Genomic DNA, 18979 nt, shown 5'->3' with positions numbered 1-18979 from the left:
AGTTGTGGAAGAACACACAATCAATTCAATTATTTCCTCTTTTCAAAAATAAGCATTACAAAAATAGACATTCAATGTTTTTAGGATCTATTCAATAGGAATTAATTCATAAGAATCACTAACTTACACATAATATGCATTTTATATTCTGCGCATACATTTGGACAACAGCGGGCACCTCAATAGAGCATAAAACAAAGGAGACTGAACCAGGTTACATACTAGGCAAAAAAGTCATCACGTTAAATTTCCAGCAATCATCCCATAGGAAACCACAACCCTTTAATTCTTATCTTTTTTAAAGGAGTAATTTTAAAATTATTTAATTTTTTTTTTTTTTAATGCAGGGCTATTTGTCTGGATTTTTTTTTAAAAAGATGTTTTTTTTTAATTTTTTAAAATCATTTAAATTTTACAGTGAATCGATCCAATAGTAATATTACCTACAGAGTATAGTCCTTGCAGGGCTGTATATTATATCATATAAAAACAAAAGAAATTTGAATATTACATCAAGAAAATTTCTTTACGTCAGGGCTGCCCAAACCTGGTCCTGGAGATTTACTGCATTGTAGGTTTTCACTCCAACCCTACCAAAGCACACCTCATTCAATAGCTAGAGGTCTTGTTTATGAGTGAAGTGAAAGGTATCGGGAGATCGACTGCCGTCTAGGTACAGCAGCCGCAGTAATGCAAGCTTTCTATCAGATTGTGGTGGTGAAGAAGGAGCTGAGCCAAAAGGCAAAGCCTCTACATTTATTGAGAGCTACATTTATTTGTGGGTCAGTTACATTTATTTGTGGATCAGTGTCAGGCTGCGTGGGGGGGTTTGGACCCAAATGCAGAGGCAAAAATGCAAAAACTCAAAATGAAGGGAACAAAAGACTTTACTGCACACCGGAACAAAAGGGAACAAAAACCTCGCAGAGTGGCCAACAAACAAAGGGAAATTAAAAACAAGACAGGAACAAAGAAAATGCAGAAATCCAAAAAACACAAGGGAGCTAGAACACAAGGAGCAGGTACTTAGGGAGGGGAGCATAGAACAACCAGACATACCACAAGAATCCAGCACCTGAGTCAAGGAAGAGGGCAACTTAAATAGAACACACTGACGAGACACAGGAGGGCACCATGAACAATCAGGCCACGGAAGGGGAAGGGAAAACGAGACAGCCAGAAAACAATGATTAGACAATTGGAAACAAGCATACAATTAACACAGGGGGAGCAGGACACAAAACAGAAGTGCCGCCATCTGGCGGCCCAACAGGGAAAACGCAGACAGGAACACAGGACCATGACAATCAGTTACGTTTATTTCTTTATTTCTTTAGACAGTAATACCCCCATAGTCACTGGTGTGATGTCATTGTGATGTCAATATGACTATCAACAGATCTTTTCACTGTCTATTTTTGCTGAGAACCGCGCGCCTCACGCGTGAAAAATAGGCTCCACACAGAAACTCTAGATGACGCGCCGCTGCAGCGAGGCTCGAGCCGCGCCTCAGACGCGCGTCTCACGCAGGCTGTGTGGGCTGCTCTAACTTGTTAACATGGGCGCCGAAATGAAAAGCAAGAGGTTCCGCGACCATCACACACATGATGAGATAAGCGGTGTGTACCCGTCTGTAGGACCCTGGGAACATATGTTTGAGAGGATATATAAAACAGTTACAGTTGTTGGTAACCCGTTATATAGGTGTACTTTGCGTTGTAATTCTTTCCCAATGTTTTTTTAATATAATGAAATGTGAATTTAATGGTCAGATATACTAATGTGCACAAGTATGCTGGTATTCAGCTATTATTGACTAGCCAGCAAATGGTTGTATATTTAATAAGCCCATTCACCAATTAGATAAGGTTAAATTAAAAAGATTTGACAATTGACTTGTGAATTTGTGATTTGTGAATTGACAATAAAAAGATATTCTCTTAAAAAGATATGTGAATTGATAATAAGACGTCATGGATAATAAGAGTTAATGACACCAACTTTTGTCTTTTTGCTCCAATGAACTCAGTTCAATTTTATTCGTATAGTGCAGGTATAAAAACAGAAAAATGTACATAAACAGTGCATAAATGTCAATCACAAGATAAAACTGAAGCTGGGCAAGGATAACTCTGTTCATGAGGAGAGACGAGTTGGAAGGCCAATGGGTGATAATGCCAGGCAGGTAACAGGTATGGAGTAGGAGCTGAACCAACTGCATCTGGAGGAGGGTGCTCCATCGTTGGCTGCCACTCTGGGGCAGTATAACTTTCAGCTCAAAACAAGAGTTCTCTGTTGTCCATCCTGAATTGACATATATCTTCCCTTAGAGTAAGTCTGTCATATGAAGTCAACTGCCAGCAGTGTTCTTCACCTAATAGATACTTGATACAGACAAAAAAGAAGAATTCTATAAAAGCAGTGGAACATCAACTGAACTATAGCAGACAGCAATTTCTTTAGTGCCGAGTCAATAATTAAACATTTTACTTGTGTCAAGAATTGGGTTTTGAATTATTTATCACTTAAACATTTACACAGTAAGCATTTAATACGAGTTAATCTTTTCCAAAATGTTAAGTGTCAATCTTTAATTTTTTTTCATATTAGAAATACCACATTTGATAACTTTTCACACTGGCATTTTTTGGAGCAATATCTATTCAATGAATTCACATTTTATAATTGCTCCTCTATGTGCTAGTTTCCATTGGTGGTGTTGGGTATGTCAATCATGCTGGGAATGCATAAGATTGCGCAGGTGCCAAGTCTTTGGTTTGTGATACAAAATATGTACAGAAAAAATCTAAAATTAAAACAGAATCAAAATGGTTTTACCATATCAGAGCAAGTCCATGCAGACTGTATCAGGGGCAGTTAGTTCAGGTGACAGCGGCAGTACTAGCTGCATACAGCCCATCTAATAGTATTTCTATCTGTCTTTGTTATTTCCCCATAAAGTTATGTGCTCCCTTACCTTCATCCTGTGGCTGGCCTGTCCTGGTCATTCTTTCTCTTTCTGCCAGATATGTCGGCTAGCAAATTGGAGATTTAATCTCAGTAAATACAGTATTAACCATAAAAGCCCCAGGAGTGACTCCTGAATTAATTAAATAAATTAACCTTTTAGCAAATGAAATTCTGCTATAGAAAGATATTTGAAAAGTTAGACACACAATGTAAAAAAGCTTCTCACATACCATGTTCTTCTTTCTCTTCTTCCTCTCTGAAAGCGAAATAATGGTTCATTATTTAATTACTTGATAACAACATATAAAATTGTTCTGAATAACTTAAAAATGTAACATTACATTACCTTTCCTTTATTATTTTCTTGTTTAATCCTTTAACATTGAATATAACCAATCAACCAATGGAGTACTGAATTTACATTTTTTCTTTTTCTCAAAAATTTACCATGGTAAATATTTGATTTTGATTACATTACTTTTGAATTGCCCGATTAATTATTAAATATTTAATATGCTAACCACTCATATCTATTGTATAAATACAAGGATTTCAATTCACAAAATATGGGTAGCACAGCCAACCTTAAACTGCTATTCAAACCATTTACAAGTTTATTAAAAATAAAATTCAAAGACTTACCAGAGGGAGAAACTTCCATAAAATGAAAATTATTGCTAAAAAAACAGCTAAAGCAAGGAGCACAAACACAGTAACGATGTAAACAGGAATATTTCTTGGTCCACATTCACTATCCGATGTGTTTGTTCCTGCTGTAATTTCCTGAAGTCCCAAGGTCTGGCAACTGTCAAAAAAATTAACATACAAGTCCAAATCTCAAATAAACCTTACGGTTATATTTATCAATACAACAATAACAATGAGTAACAACTCCTGTTTGGTTTTGCTTTACCCCAGACTGATTTACTCATCTGGAAAATGATGTTATTTGGGAACCAATGCAGGAAACTTACTCTCTGTGTGGTTTGCAGTATGCAGAAAAGGATTCATCTGAAAAGGTTTTATCAGGACAATCTCCACATTCGGTATTAGTCAATGTTGTTCCTGTGAAAATATATACGGCAAGGTATGTCAAGACATTAAAAATCTCAAAAGACGTTTTCAGAAACATAGACTTTGAGTTGAGCAAGTTTAATTTGACTAAACAGATAAGGATGAAAAAGCCATAGTTCATTTTGTGGAGTTTTTTGATACTATTTCAGTTTTAGTGTATGTTCTTGATTGGCCCAGACAACTTATGTCTGCGATGAAGCATACTCTATATGCCTACAGAAGTTTTTGGTGATCTCCCAGTATTGTGACAAATACATCTACTTCCTCTGGGTGACCCAACAGCTTCACAATGGCAGTTGTCGGGGCATCCACCAATCAAAAACATACATTAACCCTGGAATATAAAAAACTCTCAACTGTCCCTTCAAGATATTAATGCAATCCAACCTTTGTGTATGATAAACTGTCCAGGCCTGCAGATGGTGTGTTTCTGCGCAAAGCTGCACCCCTTATTATCAGTCTTAGTGCAGTAGTGGTGATCCAGAGGCCCACACACTGTGTCAGAGGTGAGGGTGCACTCCCTCTCTGTTTTTAAACCCAAGTCTGTGGAGGAACGGTGAATAAAGACCCATATTAACACATTATTTGAGTATTTCGATAACAGACCTGTTCATCATTCACCATCAAGTCAAAACAGCATATTGAATTTAATTACTGCAAGAAATCTTTTATATATTATTAAAAAGACAGTCAAGCATGTTGCAAATGGCCATGTCATGAATGAACACATTAGTTGAATATGAATCTTTTCTCACCTGGCTCACACACTGTACAAGAGAAACAATGAGGCAGACCATTGGGCACGGGGATGAATGATTTTTGAGTGCACAGTACACAGGAGGTGCTAGTGTACTCTGTGCAGTGCTTATAAACACGTGTCCCTAATCAGAAAAACAGACACAAAACAAAGCCAAAATGTACCCATTTGAAATGACATTTCAATGATGACAAAATGAAGAGCGCCTTCACTTTTTAATCCCTGCAAGCCAACATCTACTGCATTAGAAGCTTTATTCTGATAAAAGATGGTGACTTACCAGGTGTGCACATTGGACAGCACTCTCCATTAATTTCATATTCTGCACTTCCACAAGAATAGGCAAGGCCACAGAACAGGAGCAATAGATATACCTGAAGCATAAGCAATAGTACAAATTACACTGGAAGCAAAGTCTGGTGCATTCTCCTCCACTGTCAACTAGGTGACTTAGGTGCATTAACTGTCTTAACTACTTGTATGTTTTCCATAGACTGCGTTGTTGCCGTTCTCGTTGTTAGTGTTAATCAGTTTAACCTTCAGGGTCCAAGTTGAACTATGCGGTTGTTCCCTGCACTTGGACCGGTACTTCCCTCTAGGGGTTTCGTCATACTTGTTCCTGGTTATGGTTATACACTTTGTTGTACGTCGCTCTGGATAAGAGCGTCTGCCAAATGCCTGTAATGTAATGTAATGTACCCAATCTTTACCCAAATTCTAATGATCTTTTTTTGTACTGAAGCCAGTAGCTTGTTATCCCGCCATTAACACTACTGGTTAGGTTTTTGCAGTTTGACAGTTTAACAATCCTTTTTTGTATGCGTTTCTGTATGTGTGTGGTGGCAGTTGAAATATCAGTGGTAGAGGTGTGTGAGAGAGAGGGTGGGGAGCTTTAGAGCTTCAGCACCCAGGGGCCCACAGCCTTGCCTACAGGGGACAAAAATGAATTGCCAGGTGGCAGGAAGATATATCTGCGACATGACTATGACAAATGTTACGTTATGATTGTGATAAGGGAGTGTATTATATTGTTATTTGACATTCAAACAAAAGCTGAAACGGGGAACAGAAGACAGAAGTCAGAAACAGGAAAGTGTGAGAATGTACTTGTTATAACAGAAACACCAAAGCTATTCTAAATAAGGTAGAGGCAAACTTTAATTTCTTACCACCCATAAAGGGACTTTAAAATGCCACATATCTAATTTCCATTGAAAGCATATTCCTGTGCACAATAAAATAGACAGTGTTAATTTAACTCCAAGAGGGTCACATGTACAGAGTAAAATGCACTCTATCAGAGTTTAACACTTAATACTTTGCTGTGAGCTTTATAGATGTCCATGTATAATAATTCACAAAATTATGGACGGAATTCTTCCTTTTGTAGAAGTCCTGGTTTCCGCGATCCAGCCTGGTAAAAAACAAAAAAACATGTTAAATAATCCTCATTTTTATTTCATTTCTGCATTCTCTCTCCAGTCTTTAACATGAGAGGTTGCAATATAACTAAAAGGGTAACTTACACATTTCTATTTAAAAAGGTAACTGCTTTTAGAACTTACTCCATTCAAAAGTAAACAGAAACTGAATTGTACACTTAAGGGTAGATATTATAGAATGACATTCCATTTTTTAATTTTTAAAAAAATATATAGTTAAATTAATCCCAGAAACCCCTTAGTTCCAACCATGGGAAAACATGTTGCAGTGACCCAAGTGAGGACTGAATGGACCCCCAGTGACCTGAACGTGCTGAACTTTGTTGTCTCTGGAACCCCTTGCCATTTTTTGATCATATGACTAAAATTCCATAACTCCTGAGGGAGAACAAATTCTACCAACCACACAAAAACAATACAACAGGCGACAGGTCTACATATTTTTCATGTTATTTGGATTCCGGAACAACCCATGAAGCTATGAAATGATAAAACTATTATAACAGATATAATAGTAATGATGTTACTTGCTCATTTGTTAATTACTATTTACCATTTCATACAGAATAGGATGTAGCACTCCCACAGAGCAAAGTTAAAATGAAAGTGAAAGTAGCCTAGATTGTAATTCCTCAAACCTACCGTTGTTTCACTTTAAACATTCAATTGAACAAATAATATTAAAAATCTATTTTATGGGTTATTGCCATTGGGTTGTGCTAGCTAGGCTATACCATAAGGTCTCATAGAATTGCGATCAGTAAAGAGTAACAACACGCACTTGCTTCGTGTGAGGTTTGATCACCACTGCAGTGAAATTAACAAGAGTCAACCAACCATGATTCAGAATGCCGCTGCATGATTCAGAATGCCGCTGCCCGACTCATCTACAACCTCCCCAAATTCTCCCACGTCACTCCTCTGCTGCGATCACTTCACTGGCTGCCGGTCGCTGCCAGGATCCGATTCAAAGCCCTGACCCTTGCCTACACTGCCGCCAACAGGACAGCCCCCATCTACTTGCAGGACATGACTCAATTCTATGTGCCTGCTCGACCACTCCGCTCTGCGGCAGCAGGGCGTCTTGCAACCCCTCCCACCCGCCCAAAGGGATCACAGAGCTTCTCCACCCTAGCTCCCCAGTGGTGGAACGAACTCCCCGTCCCTCTCCGAACCTCCCCCTCACTATCCATCTTCCGCCGTGGCCTGAAGACTCATCTCTTCAGACTATACCTAGAATAACCACCACCACGCTGTGTATATATATATTTAAAAAAAAAAAAAATTAAAAAAAAAAAACCCTTTTTCCTGTCACTTGTTACATGTTGCCCCATCCCTGCACTTCTTGGTAAATTGTATTTGTCCTAATACTCTAGCTTATTCTTCTGCCTAGTTTGGCCTTGCAGATGTTAGACCAGGATAGTGTTCTTTGTTCTCGGCTAGAAATAGCTTTACAAAATAAGTAATTGTACCTTACTGAACCCGTGTTCAGCAGTTGTCTACGATCATGAAAATGCACTTTTTGTACGTCGCTTTGGATAAAAGCGTCTGCTAAATGAATGTAATGTAATGTAATGTAAGACTGTAGAAAAACACCAACCGCGCGCACACGCACCTGAAACTGCTTCGCAAACGAAGACAGGCTACAACTTCAGTTAATTTGATCATACATTACAGATATTTTTATCACGTTTTTTTACCTGTCCTATCGGACAACTTGAAGAGCCATTCCACTTGTCTGATCACAAAGTTTGCTTGTCCCGGACAAGCGTTACGCCGGGCACCCACCGCACGCGTCGCGTAAGCGTCGCGTAAAGCCGGGCACCCACCGCACGCGTATCGGCCGCGAGCGCACTACGCGCGTATTACGCGCGTAACTGAAGCGTAGTTGAAGTACTGTTATTACAATGGCAGCGGGCGACGTCGTCTCCACCAGATGCGAACGCGTCGCGTACCGGCTGCGAAGCTCGCGCGACACAAGCGAACTGAAGCGTAGTTTTTCGCTTCAGTTCTATTTTTTCGGCTTGTCGCGCGTCACGATGGCCTGTTTATACACAGAAATATGCTCTAAAATGCTAGGTATACATGCTCTGATTTATATTTCATCCTTATATTACTGGGGGTGTGTCCCTAGTTACCTCCCAGATATTTTATAAGCACCAAAAAAAAAAATACAAGCCTTTTCGTTTTGTAAAAATAAATAAATAAATAACTGGAACCTGGGGAAAAGGCAAACTTAGTTTCGCTGTCTTATTTTGCGGAGGGGGTGGGGTAAATTTGAAAATACACCACAGAAAGACGTAGCCTATCGCACTTGTACTTCAAAGCTTCCGGTGTTCATGGCGTTGTGGTGTTCATACCTCTTCAAGATTAAACTGTTACTGTCTTTTTCATGATTAGCTGATTTTACTAAATATGATCCTATAAATGTTTTGACGTGAATGACAAGACAACACGGGAATTCCCAATGGTTGATTACGGATTATTTATTATTATTATGATCATTACATATTCTTCATGAAATTGGCACGCTTGTTAACCAAGCAAATAAATGAATACAGTTTGAGATTGATTGTTATGCAGGCTACGTTGCGATTTAAGTTTATGGTAATTCTTGAAAGCGTTTACTTTCTCACGTATTTACGAGTTAACGAAATATTACCAAATTAACAAACTGAAAAAGGTCTCTCACCAAAGTATTCACTTAACCCATAATCAACAGTCCTGAACAAACATGAAATACACGATGTAATCCCACTGTAGACTGCGAGAGCTACTAGGAATATATAGCTTTTACGCAAGCCTTTGCGCGACACAAACGGAACCAGTGGAGACACCCTACGCGCCGCGTCGTGCTGCTTCGCCGTGCTGCTTTATAATGTCGAGCTCGGCATAACCTAATAAACCAGAATAAATTTAAGACTCACCGGATTCACCAGCGCATTAATAACCATTTGTCCTTGGAATCTGTACTTAGTTTGAAACTAACCTAGCTATATATATATATATATATATATATATCACCGTCCAAACGGCTGTTTTATACTTCTGCGTAGGGGTTGTGCGGAACGGCGCAGATAGACGTCACGTGGTATTTAAAAGCGCGTAGTTTGCTCAGAGCGAGAGCGGCTCATTGACGCTGTGGACATGGGATCATGGGATGCATAGCCTACATAAATGTTCATGCTTGAGTAATCCAGGAGCTCCGAAGGCTGTTTTCAGTGTTAGTCTATCTGGAAGGTTCCTTTACCGAAGGGTAAGCAATTAATGAAATAAAATATATATTTACGTTGCCTAAAAATGTACAAAAAATGTATATTTTGGAAATAATGTAGCCTGTGTTGTAATTATAGCCGGCAATGCATTAATAAACGAGAAAAAATGTAAGAAAACCTACGATATGATATCTGTTACTTAGCAACGCTGACAACAAAGTAGAATCGTCGGTTCAATGCTCTTCTAGTTCTGCATTCAGTTAAAACCAGCTGGTTGTTTGATTGCCTACACTTTGACGGTATATTCGTCCCGTTCAAACTAAATGTCCAGTCAAATGCTTTTTGGGAGTCATTTTAAAAATCCTTCTACAGGTAGGTGTGGACAGCTTATTTACTAGATAAACATTTTTAAATATATATATATATATATATATATATATATATATATATATATAGCTGCAAATGAAATCTAAAAGTATTATTGAATGTAAATTGTTGGTTTCATAATTTCAGCCAGTTGCCAGACCAAAAATATTGACAGTGCATTTAATGTTCATTATACTTTTTTTGCTGTTCGATATGCATTTAGTTATGAAATAGGCAATGTGATTATCAGTGTACGCACTGCTTGTAGATGACGGGTATCAGCATACACATTTTGATGTGTAGTTCTTTACATGCTAGATAGTATTGAATAATATTTCCTCTGTACAGGGCCAGTCAGTACTCATGAATATTCCTGGAGCAGAAAATCACTGGATGTGTAAATGTTGCAGTTGCAGCGACATGCACTTCTTTGGTGCTTTCTACATGCAGGGAAACTCTTTTTAGGGGCAATGATGGCAGCTGTGCAGGAGAAGACCCCATTTGGAAGGCCAAAGACAGCCCACTGGAGTGGAGTGAAAACTCAAAGCTTGCAGCCACAGATACCATGCTGGGCCCTGTCAAACTCACACAGCAAGGTGACCAAAGTTATGCCTGAGTATTATAGTGGATAAGGAACTGGGCTTGTAACTTAAAGGCTGCAGGTTTGATTCCCAGTTAAGAACCGGTTGTAGTACCCTTCAGCAAGGTACCTAGGGTATGAGTTCTTACGTATATATCCAGCTTTATCAATGGATGTCATAAAGCAAAAAAAGTTGTGTAAATTGCTTTGGATGAGCAACTTCTATATGCCAGTAATGGAATATTAATATTTTTCCACACTGTAGCGAGACTCTGTGTCCTCAATGACAATGGATCCACAGGGCTGTCGAAATGAGCAGAACCACTTGCCTTGCGCAGACAGTCAGTGTCCAAAGTGTCCCAACACTTCAACCAAACATCTCAAAACCAGTAAGTCTGCACTCTTCAAGATGTTTACTTACATATAGCTGATCTCCAAATATCAGTTGTAATCTTATCTTCTGTGTCATTTGTTTAATGGGACAATCAGAGCATGATCTCACAAGCTTAATAAGATAATAACATTAAAGCATCGAGGTGATTGGGAGATAATTACATGTGCTGTGTTTAAAGAAACCACCCAGAGCAAGACAAACCCAAAAGCCTGTGTTTTTAGGAAACCTGTAACTATTTCAACAATTATTATTAATGTTCCTGAAATTAACCAGAGTGTACAATCAAACCTCCTTCAAATATGCGCAGTTGAATAATCATAATCAACTCATGAAAAAATATGAAGCAGACACAGATTGTCATTAGCCTTTTATTTGAAAATTCTGTGTTCAGAGTTGTATCAAGGGTGTAAATTGCTGAAAACTATTACCAATATTATTACCAATGTGTCCCCTTTTTATTTAATGTGTGCTGCATAGGATATTGAGCAATGTTGCATTTAAGTCTGCAGGTGTTTGCCTTCTCAAAAGGACATTGGAAGTTTTTCCTGTTTGAATGAAGAAGGAATCAGAGGGACTGAAGAGATAAGGCCCAGCTCTGCCCACCATGCTGTGGCCAATGGCACAGGAGGCGAGTTGCCATGGTACCTGACTGTAATACACGAAAAGGTGAGAGAGAACACCTGTGTGGCTGAATCCTGGTACTGACGGTTTTGGAAAAGGTCTAATGTTCTTTTTCCATTCATTTACCATCCATTTACAAGGCTTATGATCATAACCATTTGATTACGGATACTGTGCTGTGTTAATGTGTTTATATGTTACAGAATACTTCCTTCGTTGTCGATCAGTGGATGATGTTTTTTTTTAGAATATATTGGCATTGTAGCAATGAAGCAAATTTTCTTATTCAATTTAAGCCTAATTTAGTTGAAGGCAAATAATTGTGGGCGTGAACTTTGCATTCTAATTTGTGCCCAATGTTTTTTTATGTAAAGAAATGTGAATTTAACGGGTAGGAAATGCTGATATAGACATACAGTATATACTGTATATGCTGCAATTCAGCTATTAGTGACTAGCCAGTGAATGCATATCTAGACAAACCCATTAAATTGGATAAGGTGATATGTTGATATGTCTGATATGTTGTGGAAAGGGTTTATGCTTGTTTGCCACTCTACTTTCTCTTTCGTAACAGGAGCAGTGTTTGTTAAAGCTCAGCGAGGAGGTCGGTCGCCTGTCAGAGTTTGAGTGGCAGTGCTGCAGGAAAGATCATGAGATATCAGTGCTCAAGGAGAAGCTGACAGAAGTCACAGATCAACTGTGTCTTGCTCACAATGATGAAGCAGTCAAAGCCCAGGTAAACCTACTCAATGGGACAGGAGTCTCTGTGGGTCCATTGTAGTGTGCCTTCGGTTTTTGGATCACAGCTCAATAGATTACCAGCATTCCTTTAGAATTGACCTTTTGGTATGAATTGTGATTCGTCTTCAAACTTACTGATGTACTCATTCCATGGTTCCTCCATGTTGGCTTTCACTCTTGCTGTGATTCCCCTTTCTAATGAAAGGGTCTTTTCTTACTTCCATGCCATACCAAACTGTACTGTGCTGTGAAACAGTGCCCACTGATTCTGAGCGTGTTGCCATTGCCGGAAGAAGCATACTGTGTATAGTTCTTGCAACTAAATTTTGCTACTCCTCCAGAGAGGTACCAAAAAATTGTGTTGCTTGTAGGGCTGTAGTCGCCAATTGGTAAATGTCCCGTGAATCAACAGTCGTTTTTAAATATCCGGTAGCTACAAATGAGTTGAAAATTAGTAATAAATGAATTTGGGACAGCCTTGCCAAACTAAACTATAAATATGGCTTGACTTGATCGCCAATAAGTCAGCATTTATTTGCAACAACATGTTGCAAGCCCTGTAGGCAATGATATGGCCAATAATGTTAGAGCTGCCACAAAAACAAACATGGAAGTCACAGAAGCCAGTCACTATTAAACCTGCACCCAGACGACCATCTTGTGTTAATGTGCTTCTTGCTGACTTTGTGTCACCTGCACCGGTAGGCAGAGCTGATCCTGAGCTTGAGTAAGGAGATCCAGCGCCTGCACAGGGTGGAGGAGGAGGAGGCCCTGGAGAAGGGTCAGTTAATCACAGAGCTGAGGGAGGAGATCCAGAGGATGGAACAGCCCAGCTCTCAGTGTGCTACCGGGGTCTCCACAGGGCGGGGCACACAGTCGGCTCACTTTAAGATGCAACAAGAAGCACCGCAGAACACGGTAAAGAGAACACCAGCCGCAGATTTTTACTCATCTCATACATTCAGAAGGATTTTGGCAAGGAATTGAATTTTAAATTGCAATGTTACATTTTAAAACTGGGAAGACGACTGAGAAACTGTTCACTACTAAATGTGTTTTAGATATGTACCTTTTATAGCAAAATACATTCAGTACTGAACATATTCCAAAATGAAGGTTTTAATGGGAGCCATTTTGTCTTTTTTTGTGCAGTGCCCCGATTCAGAACCAGAGAATGTTGGGAACGTGGTGTCACTGGCTGAGCACAAAAGAGAGCAAGACGAATGTGAGATGACGAAAAAGGCCCTGATGCAAGAGTTGGAGGATACCAAAAATAACTACATGATCTCCACTGGTACGTGTAGCATGGGTCACTTAAAAAAAAAGCTAATTCCACTCTGCTTTGCTTTCTCAGATCCTGCCATGCCCCACTGCTAACCCCAAGGCGGGCTAACTGCAACAAAGTGTTGCTGAGCTTCTTTGTTTCTCCTCTCCAGGTACGGTCTGTTCTCTGAGGCGAGCCCTGTCAATCAAAGACAGCGAGCTGGCCGCAGCCAGGGCCCAGGTGGAGGAGCTAAAACAGGAGCTGAGGGACAGGATGGCACAGCTACAGGCCATGTCCAGAAAGGTACAGACATTACATAACATGTATTTGGCAGAAGCTTTTATCCACAGCAGCGCACAATAAGTGCATACCGAAGGTAATTGGAACAACTATAAAACACAGGTCTGATAAGGTACAATACTCATTTTGCAACAGTTATTCATAGCCGTGAGCACATTAAGTCCAGTTCACACCGTAAACATTGCTCTGACCTAACCTATGCTAAGTCAAACTAGGAGGTATGACAAGCTACGACATCAAAGCGGGGTCAAGGGGGAGAACAGCCATTGGGGCGGAGGTCGTATTTACATCAGTACTACTCCATTCGGTGATGATTCCATGCCAGTAGCGGATTTACAGAAATGAACTCTCCTCACTCATCCGGCTTTCTTTTCAGTTTTCTTGTCTACGGGAGGGAAAGGCCAACGAGGAACTTATTGCAGCACTGGAGACCGAAAATTATGCCCTGCGGCAGGTATGGAATACATGTGCATTTTACATGTACGTGCGCCCATTCTGCATTGCGGAAGAATCTAGAATTTCTTTTCTGCTTCTCTGTATGTCAAACCAAGACGCAGACATTCTGTCAAGATATGCTACCGAAACGATAGAAACGATAACATTTCTGCGCATTATTTCCCTAAACACTATCTCATTAGGGCAGGCTTCCTGTTTTGTTCTATACCAAATAGATAAGGTGCAAGAATGTTCTTTACTACAAGGAAGTGACCAAGAATAAGTGGCTATAGATAATCGATGGATAAATGGCATGTTTTTGAGTAAGTTTCTATGTAAGACTATTTCTCCTGGTCTCCCCCGTTACTTATATAATTCAAATACAATATAATTTTATTTCATTTTTCATCTGTGTGCCACTGTGTCACTGTCATCGACTTAAGTTGTGGATCTTAAATCCATCCATTGTGGATCTTAAAGAGAATAGTAACCATGGTGACTGAAATATCTCTAGACTCTCTCTGAAGGGATGGAGGTAATGGTGAAGCAGATGATTTCTGTGATTATTTAGCTTTTTTTTGTAATGCATCCTTCCTAAGCTCTCACCTATAGACCAGTGACTTAACCACAGCTACAGAGCAGTACAGTACAACAGAACTAGCACCAGTTGGAGGAGATGACTTTCTCTCACTGACAACAATTGTTTGCCTGTGGCACCTGCGACATTGTTGGGAGGAACCAATGTGAAACCGCCGGCAAGCGGTAACCTAAGTAACCATAGATGAAGTAAACCCACCTCACCCCTCACAGGACAAAGGAAATTGTGTATTGCCATGACCGACTCACGCACCGAGTCACCTAATGATGTCACTGTGATGTGAATAGCTACAGGGCCCAGCAAGCACCATTTAATGACTGAGCCACTCGGGAGCTTGTGTATTTTGTGTCTTGATAAGATGTGAATTGGTAGCCTGTTTTTCTTGTTACTTTCTTTGAAAGCTTTGCCACAGATCTGAAAACACATTGTTGCTGTGGCTGCTTTCATTTAAAGCATCCAAGCCTGACTGAAAAGCGGCCTTTAACCGCACTGTTGGTTTATTTTAGGCTTCCTGACTCAAAGAACAGAAAGCCTGCGGGTCTCTTTGTCTTTCTGTTCAGTTGTTTTTACCCTCCTTAAGTTACCTGAGGCTGTTTACAGAGACACTGTCAGTTGCGTTGCCATGGTAACTGCTCATCTCTGATTGGGCAGCTGACAGCACAGCTGAAGGAGGAGGTGTCGCAGAAGGGCCAGGAGGCGGCCGGGGTCACGGGCGAGCTGCGGCGGCTGCAGACGGACCTGGCGAAGGAGAGGGCTGCTCAGGCTCAGCTGGAGAGGCAGGCCCAGGCCAATCAGGACATTATCACCGCCCTTCACCTGCAGCACAACAGAGCCAAAGTGTCCCTGGAGCAGGTGCAGACCAGGGTACGCCTCGCATGTGCGTGTGCGTGCGTTCCAGTGCGCTGCTCGGCTGCAAGCCGCGTCCTGGGCTAAGCTCCGTTTCAGTCCTACTTTAAGCAAGGTCACAGCACGGAGCATGCAGTTGTCACGCTTGTGTATCTCATCTCCAAACACCTCGACAAACCTAAAACATATGCCAGAGCTCTTTCCCTGGGCTTTTCATCTGCATTTAACACAATTCAGCCTGATTTACTCCTGTCCAAAATGATTCAGTTACAGTTCAATCCAAACCTCATTTACTGGTACAACTCTTTTCTCATAAACAGAATACAGCTAGTAAAGGTAAATGGACACACTTTCCTCTCAGATCAGGACTAATGTTGGAGCATCTCAAGGCTGCATTAGCTCACCTGTGTTGTTTACATTGTACACCGTGGATTGCACCACCAGTGTGCCCAACCGGTTTATTTTAAAATACTCTGATGATTCCACCTTACTATCCCTGCTGACTAACAGCGATGACCCCAGACTGTACCAGTGTAATGTTGACTGGCTAATTGAATGGTGTGACAACAATGCTCTTATTATCAACAGTAATAAGAGAGAGAAAATTATTTTTGGCCTTCCTCCTGATTGTCAGCTGCCTCCAGTGACAATTCACAACATAGAAATTAAACAAGTCCCCTCATACAAATACCTGGGTGTTATGATAGATGCCAACCATCTTGGACTTATTTGTAGGAAGATACAGCAGCGCATTTACTTTCTTCGTAGACTCAGATCTTTTGGAGCCAGTAGCCAGATTATTTTTCTGTTTTTTAAATCAGTCATCCAGAGTGTCATATGGTGGCTCTGAAGTGCAAAACACAAAAACAAAAAGAAAACGCAAAAACGAAAACTTTCGGCCCTGAGGTGCAGATGGAACCTACAAAAACAAAAAGGAGTGGTCCTGAGGTGCAAAACACAAATGCAAAAACATGCAAAAAACAAAAACTAGTAGGCCCGAAGTTTGTTTTTGTATGTTGCATCTGCACCTCAGGGCTGCTTGTTGTTGTATGTTTCTGTTTTGCACTTCGGGGCTACTAGTTTTTGTTTTTGTGTGTTGCATCTGCGCCTCAGGGCTGCTAGATTTTGTATGTTTGTGTTTTGCACCTCAGGGCTGCTCCTTTTTGTTTTTGCATTTTCTTTTTGTATTTGTGTTTTGCACTTCAGGGCTGCACATTTTTGTTTTTGTATGTTGCATCTGCACCTCAGGACCACTCCTTTTTGTTTTTGTATGTTGCATCTGCACCTCAGGACCACTCCTTTTTGTTTTTGTATGTTGCATCTGCACATCAGGGCTGAAAGTTTTTGTTCTTCCGTTTTCTCTTTGTTTTTGTGTTTTGCACTACAGAGCCACCTTAGTGTCATGCTGTACTGCAGTACGGCCAGGCTCAGCAGTCTATCTGTGAAACTTTAAACTATATAATCAAATCCAAATTTGTGCGAAGATTATTGGCCAACTTGTGATACACTCCTTTCAAGTAACTCACAACAAGAGCATGGTCAGACTTGCTAACAGTATCTCTTCAGACTCGCATGTTTTAAACAGAGAATACCAAGTTCTCCCCTCTAATAGGCATTTCAGAGTCCCTCAATTTAAACGCAACAGGCTGAAGAATTCTTTTATACATCAGTCTATCCTGTTGCTAAACCAAAACCAGTGTCCTGCTAATTGAGATCTGAATCCAGAGGATATAATGTGATATGTATGTTTGTCATGACTGTTTGATGTGCTATGTATGTCTATGATGAGTGTCATATGTGTAACTGTATGTTTAATCTGCATGTAATCTCTTGAATGGAACTTCCTAAGGATGCAAAATGAATTTCAGTGCAGACTGACAACAAAGTTGTATCGTATCGTATCGTAAACGACCTCTTCAGTGCACAGAGCTCAAATGCATCAGTCCAGCGATGGCTCTCTCCGGATAGTTCTGACACAGTTAGTTGACTTCTCATCCATATGGTATTGTTGCATAGTTCCTCCTATCTTAGATGGTGTCTTTGAAAGCTCAGCTTCGGTGAGGTGACTCAGAATTAATGCATGCATGTCTAACCAACGCACTCACATAGATCAACTTAGCCAAGGCTTTAAATCAACCACTGTATCACAGTAATGTGCGTCAGTGATGCCAGATTACATGACTCTCTGGATGTTTCCAGGGCTAAGTTGTACTGTTACTTTTACTTTTAAAGTACTTTGCTCTTTTGTTTTCTTAAGTTTGAAAGGCTGCGGGTGAAGATCATTCAGGCTGCCTATTCTGCTCCTGGTGCTAAACAACCCCAGGCTGAAATCACTGATGCTGCCCTTCTTCAGACCATGCAGGTAGAACACTGTCCATTCAGGGTTAAATCCCATCACTCCTCCTCTACATGGAGTTGATTTACATGCTCGTCATCTACCCACCAAAAGCACAATGACTCGTGTTACTGTGCAGTGCAGCAAGGTTTTCAAAGGTCAAATATCCCGTGGTTTCTCTTTCCCCCAGAAAATCATCGATGATCGGACAGCGTTCCACCAAAGACTGCAACAGAAAGGAGAGAAAATGGCTTCCCTCACAACAGCCGAGAAACACAGCGTAAAAACCACACCCGCCTCAGATAAGAACTGAAACCGACGTGACAGAGAAGGAAGTTGTTGCCATATGAATACTGAATACAGCGGCTGTAGCATTTTTGTCGAGTCATCCAGTATTCCTCACAACGCTGTACCTCTGAAATCTCTTGTTCTAAAATCATGTTTTTTTTTGCTAGAAGTTACCTAAAAATGCTAAGTGGAATGTAGATTCAGTCGAGCTCAAGTGTTTCTTTAAATCACGATGTAGACCATTAGGTAGACTGAGCAATTAATTATAGAATACACTACATTAAGATCAATTGGTTAGAATTGATTATTTTCAGAAGGGTAGGGTACATTGTATAATTTTAACATTTGTATTGAACCAATTTATGAAATGTGGTAACATTCTCTGGCTATTAATCATACTTTTTTACACTTATTAACATTGAATTTTATAGACTACTGCACATTGACATTCAGTATGAATTGCAATACACCGAGTCAGGAGAATATGTCCTGTATTTCATATTTAGATAGCATATTTATTACTTTAACTCTTGCAACTGTACACCGGTGAGAACAGAGTTACTGGTAGCTCAGTTTTATTAGCCAGGTCTCCTGGGATGTAAAAATAACTAAAACTTCAGACCTTCTTTTGTCCAGATTCAAACTGCAGATCCAAACTATCCATTTATCAACTAATTAGCATCAACATTATACTTCAGTGCTTGGTACCCAAAAAGTCATGGCAGAGAATAAAAAAGCATCTTCAAGCAG

General features: G+C 40.2%; 2 protein-coding genes across 8 annotated transcripts in view; one reads left to right on the top strand and one right to left on the bottom strand.

Moving 5' to 3' along the window:
• The window catches only part of LOC118207564 (tumor necrosis factor receptor superfamily member 14-like), a 135103-nt gene extending 125888 nt beyond the window's left edge, over nucleotides 1–9215 (bottom strand). Inside the window, exons 1-11 of the transcript XR_004761405.1 lie at nucleotides 9171–9215; nucleotides 6120–6215; nucleotides 5971–6026; nucleotides 5082–5175; nucleotides 4800–4925; nucleotides 4432–4587; nucleotides 3945–4035; nucleotides 3613–3775; nucleotides 3201–3226; nucleotides 2978–3035; nucleotides 2026–2384 (exon numbers count right to left, since the gene is read on the bottom strand). The gene's annotated coding sequence lies outside the window, so the exon portion shown is untranslated. Of the gene's footprint in view, nucleotides 2385–2977; nucleotides 3036–3200; nucleotides 3227–3612; nucleotides 3776–3944; nucleotides 4036–4431; nucleotides 4588–4799; nucleotides 4926–5081; nucleotides 5176–5970; nucleotides 6027–6119; nucleotides 6216–9170 lie in introns of the transcript that reaches the window.
• A 163-nt stretch (nucleotides 9216–9378) lies between these two features.
• Nucleotides 9379–18979, top strand: LOC118207556 (coiled-coil domain-containing protein 27-like). 7 transcript variants are annotated; one of them, XM_035381251.1, is made up of 12 exons: nucleotides 9667–9830; nucleotides 10290–10420; nucleotides 10670–10793; nucleotides 11301–11464; nucleotides 11997–12158; nucleotides 12869–13081; nucleotides 13316–13457; nucleotides 13600–13730; nucleotides 14104–14181; nucleotides 15412–15624; nucleotides 17864–17968; nucleotides 18132–18979. In XM_035381251.1, exons 1-12 carry the CDS (start codon nucleotides 9782–9784, stop codon nucleotides 18252–18254), a joined length of 1635 nt encoding a protein of 544 aa, XP_035237142.1. In that variant the 5' UTR covers nucleotides 9667–9781; the 3' UTR covers nucleotides 18255–18979. The 7 variants fall into 7 exon arrangements, with proteins under 7 accessions (XP_035237143.1, XP_035237144.1, XP_035237142.1 ...); XM_035381252.1 differs by lacking the exons at nucleotides 9667–9830; nucleotides 10670–10793 and adding an exon at nucleotides 9379–9499 and having other exon boundaries at nucleotides 10275–10420; XM_035381253.1 differs by lacking the exons at nucleotides 9667–9830; nucleotides 10670–10793 and adding an exon at nucleotides 9388–9499.

This window comes from Anguilla anguilla, chromosome 11 (assembly GCF_013347855.1).
Source record: "Anguilla anguilla isolate fAngAng1 chromosome 11, fAngAng1.pri, whole genome shotgun sequence".
NCBI classification, from domain to species: Eukaryota; Metazoa; Chordata; class Actinopteri; order Anguilliformes; family Anguillidae; genus Anguilla; species Anguilla anguilla.
This window is presented reverse-complemented; position numbering and strand designations above follow the sequence as displayed.